Source organism: Parambassis ranga, chromosome 1 (genome assembly GCF_900634625.1).
Source record: "Parambassis ranga chromosome 1, fParRan2.1, whole genome shotgun sequence".
In the NCBI taxonomy this organism is placed as follows: domain Eukaryota; kingdom Metazoa; phylum Chordata; class Actinopteri; family Ambassidae; genus Parambassis; species Parambassis ranga.
In genome coordinates this window covers 19,383,347-19,393,158 of record NC_041022.1, presented here as the reverse complement: position 1 = coordinate 19,393,158, position 9,812 = coordinate 19,383,347, and the positions used below count along the sequence as shown (strand labels likewise).

General features: G+C 43.9%; 1 protein-coding gene across 1 annotated transcript; it reads left to right on the top strand.

The window, feature by feature from the left end:
* Window positions 1-230: 230 nt before the first annotated feature.
* Window positions 231-5,045, top strand: LOC114435549 (fascin-like). Its single transcript, XM_028405287.1, has 5 exons — window positions 231-1,222; window positions 2,542-2,698; window positions 2,809-2,927; window positions 3,020-3,190; window positions 3,713-5,045. The coding sequence occupies exons 1-5, from the start codon at window positions 391-393 to the stop codon at window positions 3,916-3,918; spliced, it is 1,485 nt and encodes a 494-aa protein (XP_028261088.1). The 5' UTR covers window positions 231-390; the 3' UTR covers window positions 3,919-5,045.
* The last annotated feature ends 4,767 nt before the right edge of the window (window positions 5,046-9,812 follow it).

Below are 9,812 nucleotides of genomic sequence, written 5' to 3'. Positions count from 1 at the left end.
TAGAGGGAAGAGTGAGTGGGAGTGATAGTGTGGATGGTAACTGTGTGTAGGTGAACAGTGGATAGTAGAGCAGAGCAGAGCTGGGCTGGGGTGGGGTGGTTTGCCAAAATTGCAGTCAGCTCCCTTCAGCTCCTCTGCCTGAATCTGGGGCGTGTACTGCTGTTAGAGAAAAAACTCCCAGATCTGCAACTCCTGCAGCTTCAGTGAGGCAGTTTGGATTTTCAGCCAGGGGACACTCATCATCACCATTCATCAGTCAGCACGGGGCTGACTCTCTCCCTCTGTCCCTCCCTCAGACATCCTCCCTCTCTCTCTCTCTCTCTCTCTCTCTGTCTGTCTCTTAACAAGCTCAGCACCTCTTTTCTTTTCTCTTCTTGTGACACTGCAATCATGTCCTCAAACGGTGCTGACGGGGACCTGCTGAGGATCCCTCTGGGGCTCATCAACGGCGATGGGAAGTATCTGACCGCGGAGACGTTCGGCTTTAAAATCAACGCCTCGGCCAGCAGTCTGAAGAAAAAGCAGACTTGGACCCTGGAGCAGACTGGGGAGGACGGCAGCGCCGTGTTCCTCCTCTCCCACCTGGGCCGCTACCTCGCCACGGACAAAGACGGCAACGTTACCGCGGACAGCGAGACACGCGGCAAGGACTGCCGCTTCGTCATAACAGTGCACGAGGACGGGCGGTGGTCACTGCAGTCCGAGCCCCACGGTCGGTTCCTCGGTGGAAGTGAGGACCGGATCACCTGCTTTGCGCAAACCGCCTCGCCAGCGGAAAGATGGAGTGTGCACCTGGCTGTGCACCCGCAGGTCAACCTCTACAGCTTTGCGCGCAAACGCTTCGCCCACCTGAGCGCACAGGGGGAGCGGCAGGAGGTGTCAATAGACCGGGATGTCCCCTGGGGGGTCGACTCCCTTGTGACACTGGTCTACCGTGATCAGCGCTACCACCTCGAGACCTTTGACAACCGCTTCCTTCGCAATGACGGCAGCCTCTCTACCAAAACCGACAAGGACACCGGCTACATGCTGGAGTTCCGCTCTGGAAAAGTGGCATTCCGCGACTGCAACGGCCGCTACCTGGCGCCTGTGGGCCCCACCGGCACAATGAAGTCTGGGAAGAGCGCCCGGGCGGGGAAGGATGAACTGTTCGGCCTGGAGCGCAGCCACGCGCAAGTCGTGCTGACTGCAGGCAACGAGAGAAATGTCTCCACGCGGCAAGGTGAGCCTCTGCAGCTACACACAGCCAGCGTGGGGGGAAAAATCTCACTTCAGCATTCTGCTGATAGTCACTGCATAACTGAGCACACGGCAGGGACAGCTGTTGCATGAGCTTGGCCTGTGCGAGAAAGAAAGAAAGAAAGTAGGACAGAATTCTGTTACTTCATTTTCCACACACCATGTGTTTTTCATTATCATGCTCTCACTTTCTCCTCCCCCCCTCCCCCTCTGCTCCTTTGGCCGGTCTCTTCTTAGCTGAACATTTTTCTGCAGTAACTCTACCCCTGCATTGTGGTTGCTGGTCCAGGGTCAGCTTCAGTGTACAGTGATCCATCATTCTTTATCTCAGAATAGACAGAAAAAGAGAGCAGTTTTGTTGTGGAGACAAAGGGTATATAAAAAAGGAGGAGACACAGAGAAAACAGGCCACAGAATGAGAGTGGTGTGACTCAGACTGAATCTGGATCCTTGTGGCACACACACACACAACCTCTTTGTCTTGTCGCCTTTCAGTCTCAGTCTCACTGTGTGCTGCCATGCACATGGGACCAATCATTAAAAGTAGTTTATGCAAGCAGTCAATATGCAATAATGTGTTGTGTGACAGAGAAGGAGAGCATTCCAGGGGAGATGGATTGTGGAAGAAGAAAGATCATCAGTTTGTGTGAATTAGGTCAGGGCAGCAAATGACTTGTACCTGTGGTCTGAATTGCTATAATTAAAAGACTGTAATGCATGTGCCGTTCCACAAAGGCCAGGAGCCTGGTCCTTGCACTATATCCCAGTGTTCTTTCATTGTAAAGAACCACCAGTCATTCTGTATGTGTGGCATATAGGGCAAAAGGCTGGTCAGCTGTGTGAAGATTGGCAGCTTCCTGAAATTGTAACACACATAAACCACAAATTCAAACACACTAATCTATCTAATTTGAATGTTGCTCTATATTATATGCATGTGTCAGCAGCCTGACTAATAATATCATACTGTATGTCAGTATCGTGTTAACCATTAAACATGCAGTGTCGTATGAAGGCGATGCACATTTTTTGCAGTTCTGTTCAGTTCCATCATAAGTGAACAAGTTTTATCATGTGGGATGTTTGCCTCCATACTCTTCTGCTGCTCCTCCTGCAGCCATGTTAGCATTGGCATGCACTCTGCATGGGTGCAAATCTGTGGGGCCACACCTTTTAACAGCTGGGTCCAGAGAGATCAGGACGTCCTGTTGCTTTAAGAATCTATCAGTGGAACTTCATCGGCAGAGCTTCAGACCTCCAGAGACAAATGAAATCTGACAGCAGACTGCCCCACTTTTCCAGGCATGGACCTGTCAGCCAATCAGGACGAGGAAGGGGACCAGGAAGTATTTCAGTTGGAGATGAGCCGCGAGGACAGGAAGTGTGCCTTCAGGACTGCTGCTGGGAAATACTGGACGCTGACAGCAACTGGCGGACTGCAGTGCACTGCTTCCACCAAGTAACGCAGAAACACTCACGCACATATCTGATTATATGTCACAGTTTAATTCTTGCATAGCTATACTTTGCATTTGGTAAGTGAGTTCTGTTTTGTGTGGGTGTATTCAGGTCTGCCAACACTCAATTTGAGTTGGAATGGCACGATGGACGCGTGTGTGTTCGTGCAGCCAATGGCAAGTATGTGACTGCAAAGAAGAACGGACAGCTGGCTGCTACTGTTGATGCAGGTCTGTCAAGATGTTTTCCATGTATAAATGAAATTAAAATTATATAGATAAACTCTAAAATGAGGTCTTGACGTGTTTGCCTGTTTCTTTAGGAGAGGCTGAACAGTTTCTGATGAAGCTGATTAACCGTCCACTCATTGTCCTGCGTGGGGAGCATGGATTCATCGGGGCTCGTAAGGCCGGGATGGCAACCCTGGACTCAAACCGAGCATCCTATGATGTTTTCCAGCTAGAGTTCCATAACGGTGCTTATTCCCTTAAAGGTGGGTGAGGGTGAGGGATGCATTTATACTCACAATACGTCCAACTAATTACCCAAAGCAAAGCTCAGTGAGTAGAACAGTGAATACATTTATTTAAATGACATATTCTGTCTCAGTGGTGGATTTTATTAGATTCAGGTTCTTCAATGCAATGTCCCTATGTTTCGACCTGTGGGTTTGATCTGAGCTGCTGATGAATGTAATGAGTTAATATTTTGGCTGTTTAAAAGTAGTGCTCAACACAACCCTGTTTAACTCCACTCTGCTCCAGAAAAAGTCAATATTTAAAGCTTTTAATGGGAACATTATGGTTATGTGGGTCAGTAATCACCTACTTAGGCCTGAACACTTTGATGGTGGTGTGTAGAGGTAATGCACAGTTCTTTATCTTCATAATGAAATGGCGATTTTGTCCAATAACAAACACCCTAAATCTAAGGATAAACACTCTGCATTTTAAATGTAGTAAGCTCAGTCCATACTGTTAGTGAGCCCACCTCATTAAGTGTGTTGTTTGTCCAGACTCCCAGGGGAAGTACTGGTGTGTTGGAGATGACACAGCAGTTGTGTGCAGCAGCTCCTCACCTGTCCAGTTCCTGCTTGAGTTTTGTGACCTGAACAAGATGGCCATCCGCCTGCAGGGGGGGAAGTACCTTAAAGGAGACCACGCCGGAGGGCTGAAGGCCAGCGCAGACACCCTGGACAACGCCACCCTCTGGGAATACTGAGAAAGCACAGCCAGACTTCTCCACTGTCCAACACAATGCTTCAAACTATTGGTAGATAACTGTAGGTAGCTGTTTTCCTTTGCATACGTGTGCCTGCCTGTGTGCGTGTTGTTGTTGTTTGGAAGGCTGAATTGAAGCTGATAAACTGGAAGTCATGGCACCAAAGCACTGCAGGTGTGTGTTTCTTTTTCAGTCATTATCTCTTCCTACTGGGCTTTTTACTGGAGATGTGGGTTTACAATGATTTGTTGTTTAATGAATGCATTGTAGTGTGGTTTCACATTATTTGTCTCACTTTTCAGTCAGATTCACACAAGCCTGGTTACTGGTACTGTTTATTAGGTGTGCCTCTCTCTGTGGTAACTACTGGTGTAACTTGTAGAACGCTATAATTCAGTACTCACAATATCTAACCTTCTCCATGTTTAACGTCCTGTTGGCTCTCACACTGCTTTCATCTCCTGTCCCTGTCAAACTATGAGGGATAAGGCACATCAGAAAAAAAGGGATGTACGTATGTTACAGATTTACATGTCTCTGCTGTAAATAATGCTTGCTTTATCGCTGAATGATTTAAAACACAGTAACCATGGAAACACAGAAAGGAGGCATGGCTGGCAGATCTGACTCAAATTTGCAAAATCTCTATAAGGGTGCATCTTAAAGAAGATTTTAGATCCACTCAGTTCTCAGTGTTTTTTTCTGATGAGTATACAGATGTAAAGAAGCAAATGAAAGTGATGCAAATGAGCTCTGAAATTCATCCATTTTCACGTCTGTTAAGTTATGACAGCGAGGTGGCCTACTTAGCACATGCAAAAGACTGAAATGCACATTAATACTAATATGCTGTCACAAATACGTTTATAGTAACTGTGAAATTCCAGTGACAAAAAGATTTGCACAGTAAAAATGTCTATTTGAACGAAGCTAAAAGCACATGTTTGTCTGCCTTAGAGTGGATGCTGCTGCGGGTGTGTAAAGACAACAGAAGAGTCTGCTTATCATTGTGGTTGTGCCTTCCATAGAGCATTCCCTCTTTTCTTATTCATAAACTTACATCTGAACTGAAGGTCAGATAAGACACCAATAAAGTTTTAACAATGGACCTGAATTTATAATGAAGTTGTGATGGATGGCAGTGTCATGTTTGTGGTTTGAGTGAATAAACTGTATTTGACACATGAATTTCACTTATTTTTTTTGTCATGTTCTTCTTCAGGATAAGTTGCACCATATTTCCTCAGACAACACAGTATTTGCTTAAACTCTCCCTGTTGGAATGAGTTGAGTGCAAGTTTATTTGAGGAAATATGGCGATGCTACGTGCAGCAATGCAGACGACATATCCGACACGTGAATCTAGTATTTGCACATTCAAAGGTGAATAGACAAATGTTTGTCACATGCTGAAGAGATGTAGACAGTCTGTGTGCATCACTTTCGGCATAAACATATAGACTGATACAGATTCAGGACTAGAAACACCTCACTGAGATATCATACACACAAGTGTGACTGAGGTGTCATTGTGCATGTGCCTGATCCGGATTGCACATGCAAAATTATATTTGGGTCTCACAGCAGAACTAACAAAACAATGTGTTATTTCAAAGATATATCCTGGTCAATCTGTGCACTCTAAAAACACATGCAGTGTTTCTTCTCTTTATACCTGGATAGAAAATAGTCTGTGTTACCTTCCCGGTGGCAACCATCTTGTTCTGATAAGAAAATGTTTTGTCATGATTCTGCTAATGCTGGTGTGTGTGGGAGTGGGAGACAGAAGAAAGAGCCCGCATCCTTGTCCCCTGAGACTTCACAGAGCCAAAACTGTACAAGACTAGGCAAGGCGATGTGGAGAGGGAGGGAGGTGACCTACTCTACTTTCACTGTCCTTGTGCAGAGGAAACAAAACTCTCCTCCTCCTCAGTCAATCATCACGTGTGCTTAACTTTACGTGTGTGTTCGGATATGGACTCACACGAATGGACTGACGAATGAACATGCTTTTTCATTGCAGGATCTCTGCGCGTTGCCATAGTAACAAGTGAAGGCAGCAATAGGGTTTGAAGATGAATGTTCAAAGATGTAACAGACACATGTATCAATAATCCAAGTCAAACAGTGGCAAAACTGTAGACACAGCTACTTGGGTACCTACACTAAATGAGTGAAAGAAGACTTTATAAATACAAACCTGAAGATAAGCAGCGATATATGATACTCTCTAAATAAATGGGAATTTCCACTGTGCTCACATTAATACAATAATACTCCCACTTGTGTGTAAAAGAAAACACATGGTAGAGTCTGCCAAAAATATGATACGATATAATATGAGTGGAAGGAGAAAGGCAGGAGTGGAGACGAAGGAGGAAACAAATGAGATGGTATGATGTGTTGTTTTAGAGAAGCACAGTGACTATAAGATGATATTGATTGTGACAATGTGAGTCACAACATCATACATTATTGCTTTTATTATTTACATCTGTGCTTCCCTGCAGTCTGCAGTACAGTGATATTTCTGCAGATCTTAGCAGTGGTTTTACTTGGTTATTTTGTCAACTTGGTGTTGCTTTAAATGTAAGGATGTTGCTCTATGTTATACAAATGTTAATTGTTGTGTTTGGTTTGTTGACTGTGATGATCTATCCATTTGCTGACCATTTAAAGCAGGTTGCATGGTGGAAATCAGCAATATATACACATGTAACTAATGATTGTCTTATGTTAAAGATAGCATACTGTCAACAGTGAGCACAGCAAGCATGGACATCCATCCTTCATCATACATTTAGCCCACTCACTGGGCTCTAATGTTTTGTTTTTTTTGCAACTAAAGCTGTTTAGTGCCACCTTGTGGCTGAAGTGTTTAGTCACCAAAAGGTATAACTGAAGTCCAGTAACATGCATTTTAGAATTGTTTTAACCTGGATTAATTATCACTCAAATATATGGCTGTGCTAAATAAAGGCTCAGAAAATCCCTTCATTGTGCAGAGACAACGCATACACTTTGAATTTTAATCTCTGCATGTAACAATCAGAGTGCGTTGTACACTGACAACTAGTTTTACACACTTACACTCAAGTTGTGCTATCTCACAAAAGTGAGTACACACTTAACATTTCAGCAACCATTTTATTATATCTTTTTAAGGAACAATGTTGGATATAGCTTAGAGTATAGTCAGTGTACAGCTTGTAGTACTGTCTGAAACCAACTCAACACTACACACAATAGCTGGCAACATGTGAGTACACCTTACAGTGAACATGTCCAAATTGTTTCCCATATTTTGTGTGAAGACAGTTATCTGGAGACAGACCTGGTCACTCTATCACCTGCAGCTTCCTCCGCACAGTAGTTGTCATCTTAAAGGTGTGTTTAGGGTCATGTCGGAAAACCCAGTTTCCTGAAAAGGAAGGGATCAAGTTCTGCTTCAGAATGTCAGATTACATGTTGGAATTCATGTTTCCCTCAATGCTCCCCACAGCTGGCAGCACTTGTGCATCATGACTTTCCCACCGTCACACTTGACTGTAGGCAAGACACAATTATCTCTAAAGGGTGCTGCCACACATGCTGGACACCATCTGAGCCCAACAAGTTTATCTTAGTCTCATTAGACTACAGGACATGGTTCCAGTATTCCATGCTCTTGGACTGCAAGCTTTGTTGTGACTGTGAGCCAGCTTCAGAAGAAGCCTCCTTCTGGGACCAGGGCCATGAAGGCTGACTTGATGTGGCGTGCGGCGTATGGTCTGAGCACTGACAGGCTGACCTCCTGCTTCTTCAACCTCTGCAGCAATGCTGGCAGCACTCACTGCTTTTTAAGCCAACGTCTGGATATGACGCAAAGATCAAGGACTCGACTTCTTTAGTTGACCCTGGCGAGGTCTGCTCTGAGTGGAACCCGTCTTGGAAGGACAGTATGATGGTATGATGTTGGCCACCAGGCTGTAGCTCAGTTTTAGGATGTTACCAATCTTTTTTATAGCCTAGGCTCCATCTTCATAGAGAGCAACAATTCTATTTCTCACATTCTCAGAGAGCTCTTTTCCGTGAGGTGCCATGTTGAACACCCAGTGGCCAGTATTAAGAGAATTGTACTTAAACCACCAAATTAAACAGCTCTAATTTATGATACACACATTTATGCGATCCAGTCAAGCAGGCAAAATCATGAACATGATGAATCAGACACATGGGTTTGCTAATAAAATTGAATAAATAAGTATAAGATATAAAATGGTCACTGAAATGTGAGGGTTGTACTCACTTTTGTGAGATACTATACATAGATAAGTAGGGGCTCTGTAACCATTGATCATATCCCATAGGTGTGTTGCCCACACCACATTCAAACTTACCAAGTTTAGGGATGTTCCTGACAACATGGGCAGCTCTGCTCCTGCAGTCAGCTGACAGATATTCTTAACGCCTCATCATGTGTGCTGAAACAAAGAAACAGAGTCAGCAGATACACAGAAACAGCAGTGGATGATTAATTGTGATGTTATATTTGCAAATGATGCTGAAATTGCTCTATAGCACATTTTAATAGCCAGTAGCACTAGCTTAAATATCCCTTCTCCTTATCAACCCAAGCTGTCCATTTGAAATGCACCTCGGGTATGATGCTTGCATGAGAATGAAAATTAAAACAGAAACTCTCCTATTACATCAGATTTACACAATATGTGTGTGTCAGTGTTAAATAATATCGTCCCTATTATTTTATCAGCCGGCCTCCTGTTTGAATGACTGAAAATGACTTTGCAGAAATGCTGCAGTTTGGGGCGTAGAAACTGCAGCTGCTGCTGCAACAAGGTGAGCTTTCTGCAGCTTTGTTATTTTCTATTTGATTTGCTACTATCTTATTTACTCCCTTATATTAATACACACTGACCTTCTTCAAGGATAGAGATAAGAAAGAGAGCAAACTGTTACACACACACATGCTCACATTGATAAATTATCATAGTATCTATTTACTCTGTGATAGCCACGTCCAGCCAGACACTGTGAGTCAGCATGGACACAAAGAGATTTGTTCTGTATCCTGTGACACTATAAAGGCATAGGAAATAAAGTTCAGTTTTCTACCACACTGTTCATGGTCCTTAAATGAATATGACTCCAGCTACCTGTCTGGTTTGCCATTTACTGATATTATCCATTAAGTGGTTCTCAAGAAACCCCATGGGCTGTGGTCCTTTCACTCACCGAGCTTGCCAAATTATCTAGAACGTCTGAATTGTTTCACTTCCAGTGATTCAGTAATAAGGAGTGCGTTCATCATCAGCAGATGTTTGTATCAAACAGCAGACCTTCAGGAGACAGCTTTGTGACTGCCATCTGGTGTAAATATGACTGCACGTGTCTGTCTCTGAGCTGTGTGTGCATGAATGACCGTCACTTTATGGCCACCAACATCCAGCCTGTGAGCAGCTCAATAACAAAAACCATGTGGGAACAGTGAACCAAGAGCAAAAGCAGTAAGGGAAATGAGCCAAACAATGGCACACAAATGTATGGTCACTGGGTGAATGGCATTTCAGGTCAGCAAGGGCCTGTTTGATCAGTGGCATGTTGCTGTCTGACAAAACAAAGGATAAATAAATCAATTACACTCATGTGTTGCTACCACAGTTCTTAAAAGGCTTAGCCTAATAGTTATTTGATATGTATCTTTTAATTATATATGCTAATATGGGAGTGAATTGTTTCTAAGTTTTGCGGTCCTGGTTAAGGTTCCATGACTCATATGGGCTGTAAACAAGAGCACGTGAGTGGTCCTGAGGCTGCTGGTTGTTGACATAGTCCTACCAGTAAAAACACATTAAATTCATAAATCATTCATGTTTCCATGCTGCCAAATGTGA